Source organism: Trematomus bernacchii, unplaced genomic scaffold (genome assembly GCF_902827165.1).
Source record: "Trematomus bernacchii unplaced genomic scaffold, fTreBer1.1, whole genome shotgun sequence".
In the NCBI taxonomy this organism is placed as follows: Eukaryota; Metazoa; Chordata; class Actinopteri; order Perciformes; family Nototheniidae; genus Trematomus; species Trematomus bernacchii.
In genome coordinates this window covers 377,596-405,367 of record NW_022987803.1, presented here as the reverse complement: position 1 = coordinate 405,367, position 27,772 = coordinate 377,596, and the positions used below count along the sequence as shown (strand labels likewise).

The 27,772-nt window shown below is 42.8% G+C and overlaps 1 protein-coding gene across 1 annotated transcript in view; it reads left to right on the top strand.

Annotated features, from left to right (window-relative positions):
* The first annotated feature begins 2,473 nt into the window (after window positions 1–2,473).
* Window positions 2,474–27,772, top strand: part of slc16a10 (solute carrier family 16 member 10) — a 35,392-nt gene continuing 10,093 nt past the window's right edge. The window contains 4 exon segments of the mRNA XM_034150525.1: window positions 2,474–2,891; window positions 23,472–23,566; window positions 23,568–23,617; window positions 25,231–25,660. Of these exon segments, the coding sequence (XP_034006416.1) occupies window positions 2,588–2,891; window positions 23,472–23,566; window positions 23,568–23,617; window positions 25,231–25,660 (879 nt within the window). The 5' untranslated portion in view covers window positions 2,474–2,587.

Here is a 27,772-nt window from a genome sequence, read left to right as displayed (position 1 = left end):
TTTGAAATGTAAGCGTACAACAGTTTTATGATATCACTGCCCCATCTAAGACACGAGTGGATCTGACTTTAATTACATTTGAGTTGAGTGTTTCGTCAACCTAATGTGTTGCTTAAAATAATACTTCTGCATACATTATGTGACACTGTAATGGCGCGTTTCCACTGCAGCGCGGAGCGCCGTTTAAGAGAGCTGTGACGTCAGCGGCCCGTCTTTGGTTGCGTTTCCTCTTGGCCTAGTACCGGCTAGCGGGTCCTAATTCACAGTTTTTCTGGCCCCATAAAATCGTGGGTCTAGGGCCAGGAACAACCAGGCTGAGTCGGGCTGAGTATGCTAAACTAGAGAGAGAATCGCTGGCAAGGGGGCTACAACTACAACAAGATGAACATATTTGACCGTGATTTAATTGTAATACACGTTTCAAAATGATGCCGAAGTAAAAACATACTGATACCGGTTACTAAAAACCATGAATTAATGCTTTGACAAGTCTGCAGACAGACGGCAGGCGAAAAACCTTTTAAAATGCGTGTTTTCTAAATGGAGATTGGCTAAGCTAACGCAATATATGCTCCGACCGTCCACACTCACAACAACGGCCTATACAGACATAAATAAACCAGCGACTGTATTCGCCATGACACAGGCAGTCTGTGGTTTGTACTTGTTTAACTTTTGTCTAGTTTCTGAACAGATATGAGGAGCTGTGAGCTCTGAGTGCTAACAGCTAACGGCTGTGTTGTTTTTCTGGGGTTCTCATTGAAGATGACGTCACGGCTCCGCCTACACTGCGTTACTATAGATACTACCCCAGTTCCTAAACTGTAATGGAAATGCGCCATAAAGTGAGCCAGTCCTAACGAAGCCTAGCCATACCGAGCGAGGCCGAGCGAGGCCGTGTAGTGGAAATGCGCCATAAGTGTTGCACGGCCAGATACGGCTCAAGAAGCTGACTCAGATAAGGAAATATATGATATATTATGATATTATATGATCGATGATCTGATTGATGATGTGATATGAATGATAAGTGCGACACGTTGGCGTCTTCTCTGCACTGCATACGGAAGTTTAAACTGTATTTCCTTTATCCTGTAATATGACTTGATAGATTTAAACTCCACACACTGAGCTCTGATTGGTCAGCAGGAGGTGCTTTCACTGAGTTGATCTCTTTTCTGCCGGAGGTGGGCAGCGTCAGGTAAAAAAAGTTATTTAGCCTTCCCAAACCTGAGCCTCACGCGCCGCCTATGTCCGCCATATTTGACAACTACATACGGCAACTCTAATAGGACACTTGACACAGTGGCGTTTGGCAAAGCAGAAAAAGAACACTCAAAAAACCCGACAATATTAATCTTAACTTCTGTTAGACAGCTATCATACTGAATAAATATTTACTGTGAATGTATGCAAAAATGTATGGCATATAGCCATAGATTGTGAATGACCTGAGTGGGGCACAATACTGTGAAGGACAAGGTCACATGGAAAATCCCTATCTCTTCTTCGGTGTGTGTGTGTGTGTGTGTGTGTGTGCGTGTGTGTGTGTGTGTGTGTGTGTGTGTGTGTGTGTGTGTGTGTGTGTGTGTGTGTGTGTGTGAACTGTATGGAAACCCTTTTTAAATTGTATACAATCTGAACAGTTCAAGGTACCATGTGTAGAAAGGTGTGAAAGCGCCTGAGAATGGGGGCGAGATGGCAGCAATACACGTCACAGAATAATTACCGAAACAAAACTAAGTGTTTTTTAAATTTATTAAAATGATAACTACAGTCCGAAAAAACAGGGGAAGCCTGGCTTCCCTTGGCCTCCAGGAGGAAACGCCACTGAATACGACTGTGAATCGTGTACCGATGATTAATAAATTCACACACCGGGTTGTATTTGGACGTTCTGCCTCTGCCTCCTTACTTTGGTCGGGCCGCTCACTTGTCAGCCTCACAACCCCCAAAAGAAAATCTCTGGCCATGTCAATCAGATAAGAGCACCACCGTTTGCTGTTCCTCCTAATAACAGTTCATTTTTGTATGTCGAATAACTGAAATCATTAGTTTGTTTGATGTCATTAATACATATAATGTAATTTTATCAACTTTAAAAAAAAAAAGTGTCAATTTGTCAAATAACTTGGGTTTGTTTCCAGTTACGTTTGTTTTATAATCTCCCTGCACATATCCCTCTCATGTCCATCTGCCTGCAGTGTTGGCGGGTCTATTTATAGCAGGGAGAGGGGAGGGGATGGAGTTTCATCTCTGCAGTGCCGAAGGGGACGACATTATGCTGTACATTATATTCGTTTTTATTACTGGTCGTTCACGTCATACAGTATGTCTACAGCCACATTTCCTCTGTATCTTCAATACTCGGCTGCCACGGTGGAATGACGGCGTCCAATCAGCTGCAGGATTCCCCGGAGCCCCGCCCCGCCGTCTATTTATAATAATGCAACAGCAGCTCTGAGCTCTGACAGCAGACTCTGCATCGGCTCCTGCAGCACAGCCCGGACCAGTGTGACTCTACCTGAGCTCAGCCCAAACCTCCGCTTTAACTAATCATCAATAGAAGTTCCCCGACGTAAAGACAATGACAGAAGGGGACAACAGGCCAGGAGAAGACCGAGCGGAGCGGGGCGAGGAGCCCGCCGGGGCTCCAGCAGAGGAGAGGAAGGAGAACGGGGACAGCAAGATGACCGTCCCGGAGCCGAGCGCGGGGGCTCAGGAGGTGGAGTTCGTGCACCCAGAGGGTGGCTGGGGCTGGGTGGTGATGCTGGCCGCAATGTGGTGTAACGGCTCGGTGTTCGGGATCCAGAACGCCTTCGGAATCCTCTTCCTCTCGCTGCTCCGGGAGTTCGGCTCTGAGGACGACGCTGACCTCGGCTTCAAGACAGGTGAGTGACCCCCTCCCAGGGCCACCAACACAGGCGGTGTAACCTCCACGAGCAATGCTTTAACTTCAGCATGCCTCAGTGTATTCACACATATAGCCATTCAACAAGTCCTCTGGTAGGGGGCTTAAAGCGAAGACCAACGTCAAACCCTTTTTTGGGGAGCGGGGGCGTGAATCTCCTCACGCTAGAACACTTTCCAGACGATTGTGTACTAATAAATTATCTTGCATTGTTGTGCACTTTTTACAATAGCGTGTGTGCCACATAAGTAAGTGTGCTTAAATGTGCGAGTTAGCTAACGCCAGCTACAAGTCATACAATATACTGTTTCCTGGTGAGAGAGGAAACAATGATCAACTAAAGAGAGTGTGTGCGGGGACTCCCCCCTGCTTCTGCTACACCATGAATGTACCGGTATGACCGGGCTGTATTATGCTCTGGGTGGTATTGCTGTCCTGTGGCCGGACCAGCAGTTTGCATCATGTGTTCAGAGAGCACAGAGATTGTGAATGACCTGAGTGGGGCACAATGCTGCCGCTCTTATCTCCCCCTGCTCCTCAGGAAGGGTCCTCTCCTGTTGACCAGACTGTTGGACGTCCTCCTGCCTCGTGCTGCGCTACAGGATGTGACAGGTTAACATCATCGATACCTCATTCTGTTTTAAGTCACATTTGTTGACCACACATGAGTTCAGAGTGAAGGACAAGGTCACTTGGAAAATCCCTATCTCTTCTTCTCTGTGTGTGTGTGTGTGTGTGTGTGTGTGTGTGTGTGTGTGTGTGTGTGTGTGTGTGTGTGTGTGTGTGTGTGTGTGTGTGTGTGTGTGTGTGTGTGTGTGTGTGTGTGTGTGTGTGTGTGTGTGTGTGTGTGTGTGTGTGTGTGTGTGTGTGTGTGTGTGTGTGTGTGTGTGTGTGTGTGTGTGTGTGTGTGTGTGTGTGTGTGTGTGTGTGTGTGTGTGTGTGTGTGTGTGTGTGTGTGTGTGTGTGTGTGTGTGTGTGTGTGTGTGTGTGTGTGTGTGTGTGTGGAACTGTATGGAAACCCTTTTTAAATCGTATACATTCTGAACAGTTCAAGGTACCATGTGTAGACTACGAATATGCTTTTTCATGATTCAGTCGGTGGTGTTAAGTTAGGGAACAGATATTACTTTGTCAATTTAGACCATGCAGTACAGACGTCTGCATTTCCTTTATGTTGTTCCTGCTTGTCAACCTTTAAATGCTATCATTCATGACATGAACCCAATGTCCCAAATGACCAGGGAGTAGAGCAAAGTTAAATGGTTATTGGACTTGCCATGGACTTACAGCCTCTCTCTTAAGATAATGTCCCTACAAGCCAACATCATGAGAACCTGGTTTGGCCAACACACAAGTTGCAGCAACACTGACATAAGTTGCTCATTCATCCTCTTGACTTGTGGTGGAAAGTAATATAGTCACATTTTTTACAGAAACATGTATATACCATTGTGCCATCTCCTTTCACTTGTTTTGTAAGATACCTTAACATTCCTGTGGGTTAGAAGTTACATTTCAAGACTAATTAAAGCTTGTTGCTTAACATACATACATAATATTATACCTGAGTTATGAATATGTTCTGCTATGAGCAGAGATGGGGTCGTTACTCAAAAAAAGTAATATATTACATATTACTTATTACTTTTAAAAAAAAGTAATATATTACTTTACTTCGTTACTCTCTACATAAAGTAACGTGTTACTTTACTCGCAGGGCCGCCCATCCCTACAGGCAGATCACGCAGACTGCGGAGGGTGCTTCATTTGCGGAGGGAGCCTCACCTGGGGCCTCATTTATAAAGGGATATACGCTAAAAAAATGGCGTACGCCAGTTTCTACGCAATGTTTGCGATTTATAAAATACTAACTTGACGGGAAAATGTGCGGTCCTCCACGCAAACTCTAACCCATGCGTACGCACCAAGCACAACAACGGGAGAGACGAGAAACTGCGACACCGTTGGCAGAAAGAAGAATGGAGAGAAATATGTGGAAATAATACCATAAATAAAATGTTACCTCTCATTTATCAAATATGAAGAATTCATTTTCAAACATTGATTAAAGCCAATCTTAAAATGATTAAACAAATGCCTGTTTGAGACTCCTCAGTGCACACAAAAACATAACTTGGAGAAATAAATAAATACGGATATGTTATTTAAAACCACCTCGAATATGTTGTGTTAATGTTATGAAATGTTTTCTCATAAATGATGCGGTAAGCAGGAGGACAGAATTACGTCTAAACTGACGCCGTTTTGCATTTCTATAGGTTGTAGATACGAGCATGGTTTTATATACTATCACGTTTAATCGTGTTTTATGCCGTTTGCCAATAGCCTACTTGATAAGTCGCTCGTAAAACACAGGAGGTATGGAAACTAAGAACACCATATGTGGTAAATTGTACAGCTAATATAACACAATCCATTAGTTTTTTTTTTTTTTTGTCATTAACTTTTTTCGGACCACTTATTTATTTATTTTGGTGACGATCCGACCTCCATGCTGCTACTCTGGTTCAAACTGCATCCACCAAACAATATGATTTATCTCGACCTCCCCAAAATAACCTAAATCTGACACGGTGTGAGATGTCTTTTTTAGCTGTTCTGTCCTCATTTCCTGCGATCTTCTTCATGCAGTCAGTCAGAATGAATGAATGGGCGTTTCTTTGACTATTTATAGGCAAATATGGGCGTTACGTGAAGCCCGCAAAAGCTGCGCCGCATTTCGAGTCGATTGTGATTTATAAAGGGAAACAGGCGTAGGAAGTGCCGTACGCACTTCCCTCGCCGGTACACAATGTTTTGTGAATCGGAAAATGTCAGAAAATGTCTGTACCTATTTTTTTGCTTTGTACGTGAATCCTACGCAAGGCGTTATAAATGAGGCCCCTGAAGCGCAAATGCGGCGCACCTAAAGTGTTACTCGTTACTTTACTCGACATCCTCACTCTGGATTCGGAGGTCCTCCTTAGCTATTAGCTTCACGTTAGCATGTTGTCTTTGCAGGTGCTTGTTGAGGTTTGACGTTGTGTTTGCAGCAGTGGATAAAAACTTCTGGCCTGGGGCCTCATTTATAACGCCTTGCGTAGGATTGACGTGGGAAGGTTGCTTACGTAGTACAAAGCAAAAAAATAGGTACAGAAACTTTCCGACATTTTCCGATTCACAAAACATTGCGTACCGGTGAGGGAAGTGCGTACGGCACTTCCTACGCCTGTTTCCCTTTATAAATCACAATCGACTCGTAACGCCCATATTTGCCTATAAATAGTCAAAGAAACGCCCATTCATTCATTCTGACTGACTGCATGAAGAAGATCGCAGGAAATGAGGACAGAACAGCTAAAAAAGACATCTCACACCGTGTCAGATTTAGGTTATTTTGGGGAGGTCGAGATAAATCATATTGTTTGGTGGATGCAGTTTGAACCAGAGTAGCAGCATGGAGGTCGGATCGTCACCAAAATAAATAAATAAGTGGTCCGAAAAAAGTTAATGACAAAAAAAATACACATAACCTTCCTCAGGCAGTGTGTTTGTACCGGGGACAGGAGACACCCCCCTTGATGAGAAACTAAGAAATGATCGGGGAATCCCTCCGGAGTGGAGTCATGACGACTGGATCTGAATTATTTTGTTGTATTTGGTGGTTTGTGTTCCAGCTGTCGATCAGCAACTATATATCCATAATCCACCAGTTAAAGGAAATACAACTAATGGATTGTGTTATATTAGCTGAACAATTGACCACATATGGTGTTCTTAGTTTCCATACCTCCTGTGTTTTACGAGCGACTTATCAAGTCTTGGCAAACGGCATAAAACACGATTAAACGTGATAGTATATAAAACCATGCTCGTATCTACAACCTGTAGAAATGCAAAACGGCGTCAGTTTAGACATAATTCTGTCCTCCTGCTTACCGCATCATTTATGAGAAAACATTTCATAACATTAACACAACATATTCGAGGTGGTTTTAAATAACATATCCGTATTTATTTATTTCTCCAAGTTATGTTTTTGTGTGCACTGAGGAGTCCCAAACAGGCGTTTGTTTAATCATTTAAAGATTGGCTTTAATCAATGTTTGAAAATGAATGAAAAATGAGGCCCCTGGACACAGTTTGCACCTCACCGTCACATTCCTGTCCTTTCTTCGGACGAACTCAAAATAATGGGCATACCTCCACCCCTCGAAAGTTATCGCTGTTGACTCAGCCATGTTTATGCACTGCATGTGCGGACGCACAAGTCACACAAATGTTACGTAAATATAAACCTGCGGCGGAAATCCCTCTTGTCTGTCAAAGGGAGAATCTAGTAATTCTTTATGTTAGTAGGCTAACTGTAGTGTGATTACTGATTTTATAAAAGTAACGAAGTAACGCGTGTCGGGCAATGTTAGTAACTAGTGTGATTACTGAATTATAAAAGTAACGCGTTACACTACTCCGTTACCGACAAAAGTAATATTATTACAGTAACCCAACTCTGGCTATGAGGCACTCTTTGCCCCTCGTGTTGAACTTTGTTCACAGTCTACAACATCTACCTACTGTTTAACACATGCAACTATTTTATTATGGCTGCTCTTATAACTCTGGCTGCATGGATATACTATGTAGACTCTAACCCCACCTCTGCCGAAGTCCAGAGTTCATTGGCAGTCTGTCTTGATGAATGATGTCTTCCCCTATGTGAGACAACTGGGCCATGGGAATGTGAGGAGGAGGAGGCATGGCAGATGGACTTGAGGCCGCCTATGCAGCTTCCACTGAGGGTTATCAGGTTCTCAAGTGATAACTGTACTCTTTAAACAGACTGAATTTAATATTGAAGGTCTTAATCTCTCCTTGCCTTTTAGGGGACAGATCATGTCAAACTAACTCTGTCTTGAGTGGTTTCATACCTACTAACCCTCAAATTGTGACAAAATACCACCCACAGTCTTTGGTGAAAACCTGGGATTCGACATGCCGTTTAGATTTGGCAAATTCAAATGTAGGCTTATTAGAATAATCCCTCCCCCCATTGGAAGAGCTCCACTTTGCAAAAAAAAGCACAATATGACCCTTTTAAACATGATTATTTTAATCCTGTGAACCTAGAATCACAGTGATCACGAGCAAAATGAGGGGGGAAAACGAAATTGAAGTAAAAAAGCTTAATATGTCATAACTTCAGGTAGTATGCAGAGTGGTGGTTTTGCCATAAAAAAAACGCAGTGTGCCTTTTTTGCAGTTGGTTCAGATCAGCTGGTTATGTAATCATTTAGGGGCCTCCAAACCTTTGAACCTGGTTCGTTTGGAATTGATTTGATCTGGACAAACACGCTCTTGACTGCAGCTCTCTTTAGGGTTTTGAGTCAGCTGGAATATGTCAGAACATGTTTAATCACTGCTCAAATATCAGGCCCAGTCAGGATGGAGTCCAGAACAGGTTGGTTCAATAGAAGAACGTTATTGTTCCTGCTTATTACCAGAGTCTTTCATCTGTCTCGACACTTTGCTGTCTCATCTGTGTTTGCAGCTTCTGGTTCTGGGTCCTGAAGTCTAAAGTGGAACTAAAGTCTGATTTAAGAGTTGAGTTACTTAAGTACAGTACTTGAGTAAATCTACTTAGTTACTTACTGCAGGTATGTTATCTGTGCTAGCAGCCCATAATCCACACTATAGATTAAATAAAGCAATGTTAATGTTGTTTCCAATTTAAAATGCTTATTGTCTTAAACTTGAAGACAATAAGCATTTTAATATAGACCAGAGGGAAGTGAAAAAGGTCTTCCGTTTAGTAAAAATAAATAAGAGTCATGGACCTGACAACATCTGAGGTCTTCTACTTAAACTTTGCGCAAAAGAACTTAGCCCTGTGTTCCACTACATTTTTAATATGTTTTTACAGGCACAGCATGTGCCAAAAGTTTGGAAGGATGCTGTGGTAGTCCCTGTTCCCAAATCCAGAGGCCCCAAAACTCTTAATGATTTTAGACCAGTTGCACTTACATCAATTCTAATGAAGACATTGGAAAAACTTGTCAGAGCAGAAATGTTAAGGAAGACTGAGCATGCATTCGATCCCATGCAGTTTGCTTACAGGCCACACAGAGGAGTAGAGGATGCCACGGTCACCTTACTTAACTTACTTTTTAAACACTTGGAGGGAAATGGATCTCATGCTAGACATTTATTTGTTGATTTTTCCTCTGCTTTTAACACAATTCAACCTCATACTGCCACCCGAAGTCCCCGACCGGAAGTCCCCGGAGTTGGGGACTCCCAGCAGCTTCTACTGAAGCCTTCCGAGTAAATCGCCAAAACGCCGACACCTCCTCATCTCCACCGCTCCCATGTTTTCTTTTGTGTTGCCATAAGTTAGGCCCAGGCCCCACGGGAATGAAAACGGGTTGTATCCGCATACTTCTCTTGCGTATAGCCCTTTTTGCCACACGACGCCGTAACGGAACGATAGAAACGGACCCTGCAAACGACAACTGGTCCAAAGGTGGATAGATCTGGGAACGGAGCGCTCTGGGGGGTCCAACGGGGCCGTGTGGTAGCCTATACGGTCATCCGTTTCTGATAATGACGACGCAATAGCCCCGCCTCTCCCCACCTCTGCTGCTCACCCCCGCAAAAGTACACATACTATACAGAGATGCTGTATGAGAAACCAATGTGAGTTTGGAACATTGAACAATATAAATCTATTTTAGTAGACCTCAACAATGGAATTATGATCAGTAGAAATGGCCATGACATGGGACCTTTAAATATCATGGTTTGTTAACCTGACTTTAAAGAGCAGAAACTCTCTGAGTCAGATCATAAAGTGGTCCAGCAGACTGATTGGTGAGCAACAGCTAAACCTGGAGACCCTGTACCAACCCTCTGCACTCATAATTTAAGCTTCTTCCTTCGGGCCGGAGGTTAATTGTCCCAAAGAGTAGAACGAAGCGGTATAAAAACAGTTTTATCCCAGCAGCTATTGCACAAATTAACACATCATAGGAGTGTCCCACAGATGCCTATTGATTTATTGATTTAATTATGAATTTTGAATGTCCATGTTTGTACTAGTGTGTGTATACTAGTGTTTTTCTTCTTAAATGTTTTTGAAATACTTTGAGATTTGACGGAGCAGGGTGTAGTTTTTATTAGTCCTTTTATTAGAGATGTGTCTGTTGTTTGTGTTTGTTCTTAGTGTCAGGATGGATCCCTTGTCTTTTTCTCTGCAAACAAAATCTACCTACGGGTACAAATAAAGAACCTGAACCTGAATTTGTTTAGTTGTTCCCTTAAAAAAATAACAAAAAGTACAGATAAAAATATATGGTTAAAGTACTGGATCGATAAGCAGTATATCGAGTAAAATCTTCACGATACCCACCCCTACACACAAGTCATTGTTAGGTAGGCTATGTGTGGAATAGGAATGAAATAGTGATGTGATTATTTGTAACCTGCAGTACAAATAGTAGTTAATGTAGACTCATATATTTCATCAAACATTTCAATTGAAAAATGTACTACAAAGTAGGCCTACTACTTTCAATCAGGCCTAAATATTTCACAGTGCACAGGATCATCTGCAAATACAAGCACTTTAGTTCATGTTCAATCCATAATAATGTTGTGTAAAAACATAGTTGGATCTATATACAATTAATCCTACCAATCTAGGTGGGGCCCGGGTTAGGGGGGGCTTGAAAATACTTCCAATTACCCAAGGGGGGCCTGACTGAAAAGTTTGGGAGCCTCTGGACTATAGTAAGAGCTGGCCCAGGCTTTCATTGAACCAGCCCCTATGACTTAGACTGTCTGGGGACTTCCTCCTATTTCCTCTCATGTCCTCTCTATCACGCTACTGCCTTCCATCCTGAGCATGGTCCCCGCAGTGTTGTGTCTCTCCTCTAGCAGGGAGCCAGTTAAAGGTAACTTCTGGATCAGGAGTCGTGGCTGTGCCTGTTGCTGTGGTCCTGCCTGAAGGCTACCTTATTCATTTTGTTGGCACCTGGAAGATTTATAACATCCTTCTGGATCCAACTTTTGAATGTCTATTCACATCATCATTTTTATCAGTTGGATTGTCTATGCAAATGTATTTTAAAACGTTACACTCGACATCTATTGCATTTCTGTCCGTCCTGGGAGGGGGACCCCCTCCTGCTCTCCCCGAGGTCTCTAACATTTTTCCCCGTTAATTGTGGGCTTTCTTCAGGAGTTTTTCCTTGTACAGTGCAGGGGTGTCTTAGGACATGTCTTAGGACAGAGGAACACACTTTAATGCCCCCTGAGACAAATGTGTGATATTGGGCTATGTAAATAAAATGTGTTGGATGGATTCAAATCTAAGAAGGGTGTATAGGATTTAAAGGCACAGGTTTACATGTAGCCTGTGTCCTGCTCTTCTGATGACAATAACATGCATTTCCTGCTCTGCGCTGTTTTTTCTTGACATAAGCGCACATCATTTTGCGTGTGTGCCCGAACCTGTTTGTGTGTTCCCAGAGAACATGATGTGCTAACGAAGATGACCAGCGTGTTCTTCCTGTCGTGAGGGGGGGCATTAATCAGGTTGTTAAAGTTGGGCTCCGGTGTATAGGAAAAGCAAAGGAGGCAGGAGATGGGAGGGTCCGCTCGCTATAACAGGCAGGAAAAGATAATGATAAACATCATGAATTGAAAATGGATCCCTTTCATTTTACGAGAAATATTTAACTAATTGAACTGAATGAGACAATCATAACCTTTATTGGGTATGTGCCTAACCACTGTGAATGTTTTGGGGGGGAAAAAACATGATCATCTTCATATTAAATATTGATGGGAATATTATTATTTCATTCATTTGAACCACCAGCTTGTTAAATCATAATAACTCTTGGAACAACAGCTTTGTCCCTCATTCTAGTGTAGCGCTTCATATTGGGTTTCAGATCACACCCTAAATATTCATGACGATACAGACTGGTGCTGTGGAGCTGAAAGATAAGAGCAATTACTAGGAAAGGTCTAATGAAAGGTTCTGTTGCATCATGGGAAATGTAGAATCGTGTGTTTTTGGAGCCCAACCTCTTTTTTTAAAAGATATTTTCTGGGCCAGAGTGCCTTTTTATAGAGGGGAGGACATTAATAATGTTCGACAGCGTTCACTGCATATGGGCTCCAGCTCCAACCACTGAGCTATCCAGCATCCTGACTCTCAGAAATCTTTAGACAGAAAGACCCTTGAGACCCTGGGCCCGTCCTCTGATCATACTCCATTGGGTAATGTAGTAGGAACTGCTGTTAATGAAGAGCCCCTGAAGAGCAGATACTGCTCTTCCTCAAGCAGGAGTGTCAGCATGGTTCTCTTTACCAAGGGCACGTTAGGAGGCTGCTTTTGGCACACTAACCCTCACCCTTGGTCTTTATCTCAGACATGTTGGATGGCCGGTCTGCTCTTAAGATATGAAACCGCTTTGGCCCTGACTCAGGGGTCTGCAACCTTTTTGACCAAAAGAGCAATTTTTCCCCTTTTTCCACCAATTTCTTTTGTCTGGAGCCGCAAATACATATTTGATAGCTTGTAAAGTTGTATATATTGTTACATCATAGACAAAAACTACAGTTTTTTTGCATTTATTATTTATTACATTATAGAAAACTGTTTACCTCTAATAATAGGAGATAATAAAGGAGAATTAAAAAAATACACAGGCCTACTTTTAAGGAAACCTATCATGCTATATTTAAATGATATATTGTAGGGCCATACCTATATAAGGTATATTTATACGTTTCTGTTTTCAAAATACCAAACAGATCATGCATTTTAGCCATGCCTCATTTCGCTCTATGTGCTGTTTGCTGTCTACGGGTCTGATTCTGCTGACCACGCCCCCCTGCAGGAGAGGGGAGACGTGCTCTGATCAGCTGCTGGGCTGTCAGAAGAGGGGGAGAAAAAGAGATCTCCGTCCTCCGTGTTATTATATAGAGTCGTTATTCATTTGTTTTAAAGCTCAATAAATAACAAAGAAGACCTTTGACCGGCACTTTTCTAATTTTGTCCGGAAGATTGAAACTTTAACGGACATCTTGACCGGCGAAAGAAACTGAAACTGAAACTCTGCCGCACGGTCCCCTCGTTCCTTGGAAGAGGCGGAGAGGTGGGTGTTTGTCATCTGCTGGTGGACTAACCGGAGAGAATTACAGTGCTTGCCTCGACGGGGAGGGATTGCATTGAATTAAAGCAGCGGGAGCAAACGCTTGCCTCGGGGAGGGAGAAAGAAAGCCACAGCGGAGAATTAACAGAAGGGTAACCATGGTAACCAAGTCTTCTTCGCTGCTTTTGTGGCAGACTACAGCGCCACTTACAGGCCTGGCATATGTACTATACTGTCTCCTCCTGATTGGTGGAGTTGGCCCAATAGCCGTAGCGCCACCGTCCTGACGTCAGGACAGTGTTCAAATCTGGATCAGTTTTTATCAGATCCGTTGCAGCCCCTTTTTTAGAGATTTGGGTATGGAGGAAAATAGAGAGGGTTGTGTTTTCTGACACTTGGTGAGTTCCCTGGAACACCGGGGACACATACTCATGTATAAAAGACGTACAAAAGTGCATTTAGCATGATAGGTCCCCCTTAAAATAAATCAAAACAGCACTTGGGGAGTCCTCTGCACATTTGAAGAAATGAATATAATTCTAATGGGCCCACTTTGAAATAAATAAAACATATAGCTGCACCCTGAAAAGAGTTAACTGATTGAATTATGATGAAGATCGTCAGCTGTCTTCCTCTTCCGTGTTTCTCCTCCAATACCTAAAGGCTGCAGCACCTTTGATAACTTCTCTCCACATATCAAACATACCGGTAAGCCAGCATCGGTTGCTGTGAAAGCAGATAACTCTAACCACGCAGAATGAAACCCTCTGTGTTCCTCAGATACTTTTCTGTTTCTGTTTTTTGAGCACACAGACTTATGGAGCATTGTTTTATTATCACTGTTCTAGCAAAGTGATTTTTTAAATTTTTTTGAAAGGAATGCTCACGTTCATATTGATGTATTTTAATAAATGTTAACTTGGCCCATTACGTGACTATTTGTGTTGGGGGGCCCGACTTTTTTTTTTCTCCAAAGGCCTGACAGAAAAAGTGTGAGAACCACTGCTGTAAGCAGGGAGCGCAGACTTCATGTCTGTCGGTGCAACTTTAACAGCTACACGCTGAAAACCGCTTTGTGTGAGAGCTCCAGAGGACATACCTACACACATGTTGCAACACGCCTCTGATTCTCATATCCAAACTCACGTGCTGCTGTGGATCACTATCTGCATAGACTTCCTCCACATGAAAACATTTTTTCACTTATGATATAAACTGACATTTTGTACATTTAAGTTATGAAATGCAATGCATGAAATCCTTAACCACCAAACATAATTGTATCATTAAATGGATAGATAAGATTGTAGGTCTATTTCACCTACTTCTTAAGGGTTGGATCAACTTGTAGATTCCAGAGTTTTAGGTGTAAAAGAATGTAAGCAGCAGTAAACAGGATCAGTTAAGTCATTCTAAAGTTACTGCATATTCTTTTTAAATAACTGTATTAGGCCTTTGTACCTCAACAAGACAGCTACAGCTTTCAATACTCCTACAGTCACAAAGTCTCTTTGGGTGGGGAAGTTTCTAGTTTATAATTCATCATATGAAGTGCATGTAGTTTGTCTTATTTTCCTGTTCTGATAAGGCAGTTGGTGACTTTATAATGCCCCACTAAGCTTACTGTTATTTAATGACCTAACTCTTAGCTGGTTGGGGCGATGGAAGGCTTCTTTAATATAAACCATGAGGAGATTTAAACACAAAAACAAACATTTTGAACATATGAATGCTAGCTTCCCTTAGCAGGTGGCACATGTAAAGTATGTAAAGCACTTTGAGGCGTTCTGAAGACTGGATAAAGCACTATATAAGTACAGTCCATTTACCATTACATCATAACACTGGCTTTAAAGATTTGAGTTAGGAGCTCTAACAGCCACCTTGCGTAGGCAAATAGTAAAAGAATCAGACAAAAAAAAGACATGGCTCAAACGCTCCTAAAACCTTGAAAAGTAATTAGCATACACAGGTCAATATTTGACAGGGTATTTGATCACAGGCCTGTGAGCCTCGACCTGAGTTTAGGTGAAGGCTGTCAGGAGATAAAGCCAAGAGCATGATGGAGGCAGAGCAGCACTAACATGACATACATCATCAGCCCACAGCCCACAGTCAGTGGGAATGAAATCTATGTATTATGTGAATCTCCTGCTGGCACTGGCCTTGTTCCTCTCCACTGTTAGAGCTCAGCATATGAAAACACACTGACAGGATAACAAGATGCAGCGTGATCACACTGCTACACTGGACACCATCTGTATCATTTATTAACACTTATTTGACTTGTTGAGTGTGGGTGTGCCGTTTCACATTACTGTCAGCATGTTATTAATAAGCTTCAGTTGTTATGGTAGTTGTCAGATTTTTTACAAACATAAACACATACACAGTTTGCTCTCTGTCAATATCTTTATAGTAACAAAGTGATGACCGCTCAGAATCATCAGTTGACTGCAGCTCAGGGTTTTGGTTTAGCACACTCACTTCTTCTTTAGCAACACATACTCAATAAGGATATGTGAAGAGAACATGTTTAAGAAATGATTTGATGATTTGAAATGTCTTCATCTAAAGTCATGTTTTGTCTACAGTTGGTAAATGTGTGTAAATCTTTGATGTTGCGTTATTCTCAATTCTTAAGGCAGATACCAGTCAGGCTACACTTATGCAGAAATTGAGTAAAATCAAAATGTGAGGCGTATGTGGGCCGGGAGCCCACCTATACTGTGCACTTAGAAAGGGGGTGGACGAAGAGCTCCCCCAATCACCAAGCAGCCTGACACAACACCCCATTCCCTCTCCTCACACGCTCACCACAATTCTCATTTAACATTTTTCATACGGATCTGTTGTATCGGCTGCAAAGAGAAACCATTCCACACATGCATGTGTTTCTCTGTGTTAGGCACCCATCAATTACTCTGGCTGCTCCCCAACTTTTGTTTTTTGAGAACATATGCCAGGCATAAGGTTTCACTTCCTGTGCTGTGTGGCCACAAAACACAAGAAGGACATGAGTTTGGATTCCTGAGCAGAAAAAAGTGCTTTTGGATTTAGGTCATATAATAAAGCATGTTTAATTTTGCCTTGTTTTATTTATTCTATACATTCTTTAAAAACCTGAGTTTGTATTTTGAACATAGTAATTGTATTGGTTCTCGTTGTAAGTCAATAAATAAAAAGTAGAACTTGGGAGGCAAGCGCACACAAATTGGCATTTTTAACTGTTTTTAACCCCCCCCCCCCCCCCCCCCCCCCCCCCCCACCCCCCCCCCCCCCCCCCCCCCCCCCCCGGCCTCCAATGGAGCAGACCAGTATAAACGTCTTCCAGCTGCTGTATCGTCATGCTTCTATATGGTCCAGCCAGATGTGTATCTGCAGTGCCATGAGGCCCTCTTAGGGTTATGACGGGCCTCTTGTGATTGGACAGCAACAGCTGTAAGCTCATATTTTAACAGGATAGCCTGTTGTAATGTAAGGCCACATTAAGTGTACAGAATGTCAAGGAGCTGGAGTTTGAGCTTAGAATAGTAGCAAGAATATCCTCAGGTGCTTCCATGCTCAGGAGTCAGGCTTCAGCTACAGGCATCTACTCGGGCTGAAATAATGGCAGTCACTCATCCCAAATCTTATCAGACTTGAAAGACGTGGATGTTACTGAAACCATAGACCTGTGTCAGTAACTGTTATCCCCCCCACTCTAAAACGGTCACTTACTTGAATTATTGTTCAAAGAATCACTAAACCAATGTCAATTCTTCAAAGCTTCTTTAAAAGGTTTCTCTTCAGTCACATTCAAGTTCAGACTATACATTTCCAGCCAACATTCTGTTTTGGTAAGTCATGCAAACTTCAGGGCAGACCAAAGTGATTGTGGAGTTGTCTTCTGGACCTGCAACCCCCCCAGGAGGGACATTAGTAATGAGTCCCAGTAAGGCCTGGCAGCCATAGATCACACGTAGAGAAGTGCAAGCTGGACTTAACTCTTTAAAGAAGATTGTGTATAGATTTGAGTGTTGCTGAATCTGGGCTACTACCATTTCTAAATATATACAAAACTTACAATATTGCTATATTGTAAGTTTTGTAAATATTTTGTCTTTTTGTTTGTCGTTTGCTTTGTATGTTTTTATTTATTTAATTTTTGTGTCAATTGTGAGAACATGTACACTTATCTCATTTACTGTTTTTTTATTATTTTATTATTTTTCCTGTCATGCTGGGGTAGGGGTGGGGGGTACATTTGATCTGCTTTTTGGCAGTCTGGTTTAAATGTGCACTGTTGCATCTACAGTATGTATTTGACTACTCAATGACATTCTGTATGATTTTTATTTGTAATGAAAACTTACCAAAAAAAAGGTAATGAGTCCCAGCTTTGTGCCCAACATGTTCAGCCTAACGTGGGCCACAGCTTGTAAACCCAATAACCCTGCCGCCCGCTCTGCTTTGTTTTTTGTAAGAAGGGGGTTTTCAATGTTTCGTTTTATGAGACGAGCAGTTGGAAACAAGGTTGTCGGCCAGTCGGGGAACCCAAGGTTCTCCAATTCCTCTGCTCCTTATTCCCTTGTGTTAGACGACAGTTAGTTCCTTTTCATCATTTACATGTGTTCAGATTATGTGCTGCACGATATATCGTGTCGTGACGATAATCGCGTTATGCGCATGCGCGATATTCACATCGCAGGACGTGCGTCAATTTAACAAAATGTTTTAGGACGTGCGATATTAAGTAGGCAAATTCACTCAAACATGTCATGTTACAATTATGTTGCTGCTTGCTACAAAAGGAAAAGGTACTTGAGTGAGTGACATGCAGGCTCTGCATGCACAGCAAACCACCAATCACAATCATTCTTGATCAGATCACAGCAGGATAACCGAGCTAGCTCAGCTTGTCGCTCTGATAACTTATAGGGGACCTATCATGCAAAATGCACTTTGTGATGTCTTTTATACATAAATGTGTGTCCCCGGTGCGTCGGGGAACTCACGCAGCGTCAGAAAATAAAACCCTCTCTCTTTTCCTCCGTACCCAAATCTTTTAAAAACAGGTGTACAACGAGCGGATACAAATTCCATCCGAACTCACGTCGAATCGGCAGCGGACCCACAGAAAGTTGCTATCAGAAACAATGCCTGACGTGTTTTGGACGTAATCTCGTCTTTCTTTACATTAGCAAGCCTCGCTAACACTCAGAGCTAACATGTACAGTAGAGCACATGTGTTTAAAAAGCAGGATATAAAAAAAGGAACTCACCTTGTGATAAACCTGCAAGAGAAAAAGCATTTGAGCTCCATACTGTTTCAGAAATAATCCTTGATGTGGTTTAAACAGGATGGCGTTTTATCACAGCAGAATTGAACTTTATCTCCGGTAGAATTCTGATCAGGCATTAGCTCCGCCTCCTTCTTCTTTTTTTTTCAAGCTAATGACCCAAGATCCGCGTTTCTCTAACAGGGCTGCAAAAGAGGGGTTTGAGCAATATGGCTACAATGGGTGATCTGTTTGGTATTTTGAAAAAAAAACTTCACAGACATGTTTTGTATAGGTATGGCCCTACAATATATGTTTCAAATATAGCATGATAGGTCCACTTTAAGATCCAGAAGTCTGTGACTAAAATCCTTCATCCAGTTAAATATCGTTAAAAGAATACCAATTGTATAGCATTAAAGTTCAAGAAAGGATGGTTTGCGGACAAAAAAAAATGGTCTTTTCTTCAATTCCTGTATTTTTTCATATCGCAATATATATTGCAGGGGGAACAAAATATCGCAATGTCAGTTTTTTCCAATATCGTGCAGCCCTAGTTCAGATTGTGCCCCGTGAAGTCAGAGCAAAACCGTAGCTTTGGGATTATATATGAAATGTGTCATCTGTAGCTGATTAAGAAAAGGAAGAAGATACATCTCGAGAGGCTAACAGAAGCTGTGCTCCTCTAGCTGCTCTCTTTGTCTCCTATGTTACTCTAATTGGCTGACAGCACTCAAATCATTATGTCTATCTGACAGATGGTGAGGCAGTTCAAATGTGACAATACAATAGATCAAATATAAATGTTTGGCTAAATTAAGTTGTCAGGTAAAATATAAAAAAAGGATTCTGCCATGGCAACATGTTTAGAATGTCAGATTATAAATAATTAAATAAATAATACAATAAAAAAATAACTATTTAAAAAAGTGCCTATGGTGTAACCTAAAAATGCATTTGTTAGAAGTTTCACTTCCTGGTTAGGGCAAGGTTTTCCTCATGGTAATCTACTGAAGGAAGCTCTGTTGTCTGTTTCTTTGCTCAAAACTGCAATCTGTGAGACATAGGTTGCAAGGCAAAGCTTTGGCATTAATGGATAATAAGCTAAACAAATATTTTTACCAGTATGTACAATGCAAGACATCATTTAAAAAGTCAGTATCATTATTGTTATAGGAAGGTGATGGCAGAATGTTTGGTGTAAAAGTGGTGGCTCAGGGACTTCTGCTCCTTTTTCCGGGCTGTTGGCAGTGAGAGTGTTGTGTCTCGTCAAATGTGTTGGTTATGTTTATGTATTATCTCTGTCATTTTCATGTTTTTTCACGTCTGGTCATGTCTGTTTATTTAGGTTCTTCATCTCTAGTCAGTCTCTGTGTTTCATGTCATGTCTCATTTTCCATTTCCTGTTTTATTTTGTACTTACCTCTTGTCTTTCATTTCAGGCCCTGTTTTCTTCCTCCCCCCGTGTGTTTTTCCCGCCATCATCAGTCTCTGCCTCGCCCCTGATTGTTTCCACCTGTTCCCACTCACCTCATGTTTAAATAGTCCTGTCTCTCCCCTGTCCTGTGTCAGTTCGTCTTGTTTGTTTCTCAGAATGGTCGTGCCAAGCCTCAGCTCAGAAAGGATCACTTTCACTCATGTCAGGTTTTGTTTCTTTTGTTAATTTTGTAGGCTTAAGTTTTTATTAAGTTCTCTTTTTGTTATGCCTAGTTTTTTCCTCCTTGTGAGCGCCTTTTGTTATTTCCAGTACCTACTCTGTTAAGAGGGATTACCTGATCTGTGAAATTAAAATTACATTTGTTTAAATTCAAGACTTTGTCTCTGGGTCGTGCATTTGGGTTCATCAGTTTGTGTCGAGGTCCTGACAGAGAGCAGTTGATTTATTGACACGCTTCCGTCCCTGGTTTGTGTTTGCTCTCGGGTAACAGCCAGAGTTTAAAGTGGTCTCTGATATGAAATGGAGCCTGACTTTATTCTCCCTGTTGGAGCTAGACGTTGGCCTGAGCATCTTTGCTCAACAGGTCGGTGGAATATGCTGCAGGGACAAGCTGTTTGTTTGACCAGGCCAGGAAAATGGTCACACCACTGCAATACGATCCAAGTATGCCTGTCCTGTCCATGAGTTCTTTCCATTCACTTTGGTTAATAGCTAACTTTTCCACCAGCTGCTTCAATGCGGCCCTCTTTTATTGACTCACTGAATAAGGGCTGTTCTGTTCTTCACATACTCATTTGATGTTTTTAGCCAGTGGTTCTAATCTAGACCATAGTTGGTTAAAATAAATGAATATTTAGCTTGATTTGACAAATGAAACAGTTGATAGTGCTTTTTGGGATAAGAGTCAAACAGCAGGATTTCAGCTGACAGGACTTTTGCTCACTCCTGGACACCTAAATGAAATGTAACTCCAACTCTCAGAGCTGTCATCTTTAATGCATTTTGTCAGACTTTTTTGCTTTTATTTTCATGGCTGTAGGTTCAGTCATTGTGGGGTGAGCAGGTTCAGAGCGGAGGGGATTCCAACAAGGAGTCTTTAACAAAGCAGACAGACGACTTAGGGCTTCTCGTCTGTCAGAGTCCAGGCCCGGGGCCAGCGCTGGATGTCATTGGGACAGAGAGAATCCTGATATTACATTTTTCAATCTGGAATTCCTTTTTGTCTGAAGCGTAAATGCCTTTAAATCGAGAGAGCCAGCAGATGAAACCACAACAGCAATTTCCTGTTATCCTTGAGGGAATCTTTGCCCTTCTTGTTCACTGACATTTATTACAATATGTAGCTTTACGCTTAAAGCTACATATTTGCTGTTATCCCCACAAAGATGAGTCCAGGCACAGTGGACCCCAGTGAATGTGGGGCATTTTTCTGACTGCATTGTCTGGAATAGATCCTGAGAGGCTTTGACTGAGTGTGGGCTTAAAGCAGAGCAGGCACTGAGCGACAGCAGGAAAACTGTGTTTTCTGACACCTTTGTAACAGAACCAGCATTAACTGTTTCAGTCATTTGAGCTACAGTAGCTCTTCTGTTGGATCGGACCACACGGGCCAGCCTTCACTCCCCACGCCCATCAATGAGCCTTGGTCACCCATGACCCTGTCGCTGGTTCACCAGTTTTCCTTCCTTGGACCACTTTTGGTAGGTGCTGACCACTGCAGACCGGGAACCCCCCACAAGAGCTGCAGTTTTGGAGATGATCTGACCCAGTTGTCTAGCCATCAAAATGTGGCCCTTGTCAAAGTCCCCTCATCCTCACGCTTGCCCATTTTTCCTGCTTCCAAAACATCAGCTTTGAGGACAAAGTGTTCACTCGCTGCCTAACATATCCCACCCACTGACAGGTGCCATTCTAACAAGGAAATCCCTGTTCTTCTCTTCACCTGTCAGTGGTCATAACGTTATGGCTCATCGGTGTATATCCACCATAAAGACATGAGACCACTGAAACGTTATCATCTGTGCATTGTATAAAACTCAGATCAATAAACCTGAGAAGTGAGGTTTGGGAAAGCTCCAAATAAACCTGAAATTAACAGTTGTAAATACTTCAGACTTTTACTGGCATTGGTTTTGATATAATACATTAGTTTACATCTACAAACCTACAAACACATTCTGTATAAAATGCCAAATATGAAATTGATTACTGTGAAGTGATGTACAGACATTCAAGTACCCAGATGATGTACAAGCTGGTGATCCACTCACCTTTCCACCAGCAGGCTGACATGTGTATGTCGTATGTATCAACAGCTCCTGGTTTGGACATTCATGATCCCTTTATGATCATCTCTTACAACTTTGATGATCCCATGAATAATTCCCATCAGCCCCATTTGTACTTCCTAATGCTAGCAAAAGTTAACACATTGAAATGCTGAAAATGTTCATCAGCATGTTAATATTGTCAAGGTGAACATATGAAATGTGTGCCGACACTAAAACAAAGGTATCCAGCTGTAAACGGGGAGAGCTGCTTGCAGTCGCATTGATCCTGTAACGGGAGCAGGGGGTTTTCTCTCGGAGCTTCTGCACTGAAAGCTATAATACTCTTCCAGCATGGGGGTTAGGAGGATTCAGGGAGAATAAAGACAGAACACTGTAACTTGATCCAGTGGCCTCCTGTTACTCACATAAAAACTGATTACAATACACTCTAACTGCAGCTGCTGTGTATTTCCCACAGGTTTCCTCTGACCTTGCTGCAGCATTGAGAATACACATCTTCTGTGTCACATGCACTGAGTTTCAACCCTACCTGAGTTGTGACACTATCTAGGATAGGATGTGTGATTTGATTGGAGACCTATGAGTGATCCCACAGTCTGACTGTGGTCAACAGGCACAAGGGCGTGCAGTACTGGTGTACTTGTGCGTTTTGTCAGCATAGTTACGTGTTTTCCACTCCACATCTTCATGTTTGCTTGTTTTTTCTTGATAAGAATAAAGCCGGAAACAATGTATCTGAAAGCTTTTTATTTATGATTCATTTGTTCAGAGACATGTGGTGTTCCCAGCATGTCAGCACACACGTGCCGGCCTGTTTGTGTAAGGGACTGAAAAGAACTTGTGATAAGAAGGGAAACAGATAACTGAAGGCACAACTGACCTTCAGTTATCTACACACTCGGTTTCCCTCTACTTTGCTTTGATAGATTTCACAATGATCAAGCCATGCAGTCTATTACTATCTCAGAATCCCTATCTGGATTGCTGTAAATGTGTCCTGAGTATCTGAACATACATTAGAGGTGTGCTGCAGTATTTAACCTTCGGCTCACAGAAGACTGCTGAGTAAGCATGAAGCACTCAGAGCAGCTCTGCTCTCTTTTTCAGAGGCAATCAAAACAATCTCTTTTGTTCGCTCGAAGAGTCAAGACTCGAAGAGTCAAGACTCGAAGAGTCAAGACTCAAAGAGTCAAGACTCAAAGAGTCAAGACTCAAAGAGTCAAGACTCAAAGAGTCAAGACTCAAAGAGTCAAGACTCAAAGATTCAAGGCTTGATCACATGCACAGTAGCTTTTACCCAATGTGGTTCCTTAAGGTTTCTAAGACATGTGGATGCAATCCAAACAATGATTTAGTTTTGCAGTGCCTGATGAAATGATAACCCCTCACTGTGTGTGTCTCCTGCAGCGTGGGTGGGCTCCCTCTCCATGGGGATGATCTTCTTCTGCTCTCCCATCGTCAGTGTCTTCACCGACATCCTCGGCTGCAGAGTAACGGCAGTGGGGGGGGGCAGCTGTTGGGCTGGTTGGCCTGCTGGCCAGCTCATTTGTCACGTAAGGAAGAAATTAAGATTTTCAAATGTGTGTCCTCACTTCATAAAATATACATGACCCTCACTCCTTCAAGTTTATGGGGAAGTGAGTAACTTCGGTTATCAGATTGATGTCATCCTTCTTAGTTTCTATATACTGTATATTGACTGATTCTTAAAATATAATCACCTTTTATTATTGCTTCTCCAGCCTGTGTGTGTGTGTGTGTGTGTGTGTGTGTGTGTGTGTGTGTGTGTGTGTGTGTGTGTGTGTGTGTGTGTGTGTGTGTGTGTGTGTGTGTGTGTGTGTGTGTGGGTGTGTGTGTGTGTGTGTGTGTGTGTGTGTGTGTGTGTGTGTGTGTGTGTGTGTGTGTGTGTGTGTGTGTGTGTGTGTGTGTGTGTGTGTGTGTGTGTGTGGTGTGTGTGTGTGTGTGGTGTGTGTGTGTGTGTGTGTGGTGTGTGTGTGTGTGTGTGTGTGTGTGTGTGTGTGTGTGTGTGTGTGTGTGTGTGTGTGTGTGTGTGTGTGTGTGTGTGTGTGTGTGTGTGTGTGTGTGTGTGTGTGTGTGTGTGTGTGTGTGTGTGTGTGTGTGTGTGTGCGTGTGCGCTGCTGAGCATCAAGTCTCAGTGGGTAAGAGGCTCTGCACCTCACACTTAGTTGTTAATAATTTCCTGGAATCCCTTATGTCTACACGTGAGGACACACTCACACTCACATACAGAAATGTGTGATCCCAACAAGGCTGCTAGTGTTCAACCCTTACTTTATCACTCGTAGGTGCAAGTAATAAAGCGGTTGAATTACTGCTTATCAATTTGTTGTCAAAAGCGTTCACCACCCCCTCACAGTTCTGCAGCGGGTAAGGTGCAACATTTCTTAGTCATGTGATTTCACTGCTAAGATGTATTTACCCCCAACAGGACTTTGTAACCACTTGAACCCACCACCCTGTATTTATTTGGACCTTTTCCACCAGACCCAAACCACTTATATTATGCTGTTCGATGTCCTTTGCCATTGTTGAAAAGCTAAGTGGACAAAAGTCACACTCGTGAAATCACTGGGCTTCCTGCTGGTTACAGATGCATGTCTTCAGGAAGTCTTCCTCAGATCAAAATCCCCTTTTACAACATCAAAAGACAAGTCAGTTATAGAACGCTAAAAACACATTTTCAAAGCTCTAATCTGCAGAATGGTTGATGGCATACAAGATGTTATTGTCAGCATTAAATAAACATTGCTGTGCTCATTTGGAACATTTTTTATTTTCTTTCTGTATAGAGTACAGAGCAGGGGGCCTAATGTTAATATGAATGGGACACCTATATCAACCACCTGGGGACTGGCACTAAATAGCTTCAGAAAGAAGCAGTAGCCTCAGTTTTGTCGGCCTACAATTTATACAGCCTTTGAATGTGCACATAATGAAATAGCAAGGACTAACCATAATAAAACAATGACTTCATAATGCTGATGCTGGAGCTTCCCTGGAGCACACACACTGGAGTCTTTGACCTTTACAACATTTAACATTGTTTGTTACAGCTATGACAACTTGTTGAGGAACACTTATTCAAATCAAAATGGCTAAGACAGTGATGTAACTTGTGTGTGTGTGTCGTCCTCCCCCCCCACAGGTCCCTGGGCCCCCTGTATTTCACCTATGGCATTGTGTTCGCCTGTGGCTGCTCTTTCGCCTACCAGCCCAGCCTGGTCATCCTGGGCCACTACTTCAAGAAGCGGCTGGGTCTAGTGAACGGCATCGTGACGGCGGGCAGCAGCCTCTTCACCATCACGCTGCCCTTCGTGCTGTCGGGTCTGCTGGAGCGGGTGGGCCTGCAGAACACCATGAGGGTCCTCTGCATCCTGATGTTTGTGCTGATGCTGGCCGGCTTCACCTACAGGCCCCTGCTGCCCGTCAAACCCGGCAACACCCGCACCGGCAGCCGCTTCCCCCCCTTGAGCAAGATGTTCAACATCCATATCTGGAAGTCTTTGGGATATCGCATTTGGGCCTTCGGTATCCCAGCAGCCCTCTACGGCTACTTTGTGCCTTATGTTCACCTGGTGAGTTTGTTCTGCTCTCCTCTCTCTGTGCTGCACACACACTGTGTGTTTCTGTGTTGTTGCTGGGTATCATTGCCACACTCTCTGGGCTAAAGGTCACTGATGATGAAAAACAGCACATCAATGCCAACAGAGGAATACCATGGTGTGATTTCTCAGTATCCTTATCCCGTCTTTTGGATGTGTTTATTAGCACAAGGAAGGACTTAGGGTTACCAAACCAGGGAGCTCCAACAACACAGATGTCAAAAAAACACACGAGCAACCTGAGATTTATGAAAGTGAAAGATGAGAGGAGGAGAAGTCTAAGCCCCAGCCTGCAGGCATTCAACCATGGTACGAAGTGTTACCATGGGAAGTGTAACTCAGAATTCAGGAATAGTCTCTGTCCATTAGGAACAACTTTGTAAGAAAAAGACACTTTGAAATCTTTTATGCAAGAAACAACAAAGCATGATACCCCTGTTCTTATTTCATGAGCTGATAGTCAGATAAGAAACTTCATTTACATAACATTTTAACCTAAAGAATACCTCACAATTATGTATGTGATCCTTGATAATGCCATCTCCAAGTCTGGTATCAAAATCCAGAGTTTCATTGACTAAATACAGAAATACTGTATGTCGGTCGTGTAAAAGCTAGCTATTCTCATTGCTTGTTACCACAAGAGGCGAGGATTTTTTTTATTTGGGTTGAATAACCCTTAACAGTTTTCATTTTGAAGTGACCTAATGTCCTCACAGTGTGCAGACTCATGAGTCTCAGTGTTTCTACGTCACAGCAGCAGCAGGTACTGATCTGTGTTCTTCTGATCAAATAACCAAATATGACAGGAAGGCTCAACCTGCAGCCAGGACCCAGTTCTGTAAACAGGTGTCACTTTCCCTAAACCTCCCTTCATTTGGCCCGTTGGATGGGAACATATGATATTGGAGAGACATGTTGGGAGGGCTGGGCAGCCGAGCTGGGGGGCTCAGGGGGTGACTGTTTAACTGGACATGATGACTCTGTTATGGTCCCAAAGACGTGTTTTCCTGACACTTCTCATGTGTCTGCTACTCAGACTGGGACACCACAGGGCCTCAGCTGCAGCCTCTGCACCACCCATGGTTTTATAGCTCTAGCACCCGACACACAGCCCCACCCCTGCAGGCTCTGTCTTGTGACACTGGAAGGAGAAGAAGGAAATAACATGTGGTGTCAAACAGCATATTGTTCAGCTTTTCAGGAAGTCTGTCCTTTGTGTGGGTGCACTGCTCACGCCTTCTCTGCATTAGAAATGCTGAGTGCAGCCTTTTAGAGACTTCCCCCCCCACACAGGTCTTTACAAACCAAGCAGCGCGTATGGGAAGAATGCAAAAGTGTGAAGTCCAATCTAGGTTGTTTGCACACACATACACACACCTGCCCATTATTTTCCAAGTATTGCTGATCTAAGATGTTGCCTTCAGGTACGGCCTTGTTCAGACTGAAGGGCCTTGCCCCACATGTTGAAGAACGGCACATGAGCTCGTCGTTCCGCCCTTCTTTCAGTCACTTTGTATCAGTAATCAGAACGGTATTGTTTTAGAAAGCTGCCTCTTCTTTCGAGAGGTTTTGTTTCAGTGTTTAGTGAGGAGCCCCGGCAGGACTGCAGCGTGCGGGCTGGAGTCGGTGGGGGGTTCAGTGACCATTAAACAGCTAAGCAGAGAGAACAGCACAGTGGGGCTCTGAAAGAGAAATGAATCAACCCCAAAACACACACTATTAAAGCAGCCTAAAAAAGTATATTTGCCATGTGCCATTTGCTGACTTAGTTTGTTTTCTATGTGTGTTTCACAGCAACTACAGCTTCTCTTTACTGCTGACAGTTCACAGTAGGAGTGTGTATATAATATCACTGTTTACACCTGTGTTGGACTGCGTGGAGAGAGAACTCTTGTCAAATTCTATCATTTAAAAAAGACCCAAACCAACATTGAATATGTCCTACCAACAAGTGCTGTCACTGTAGTTCAGTGTACTTTGGGGTCATGGGAAATGTATGCAGTGGTTGAGTGTTGCAGAAATGCCCAGCTTAGTTCTGAGAAAACCAGTTTGTGGACAGCATGCCTGTGTCTTCCTGTGTGA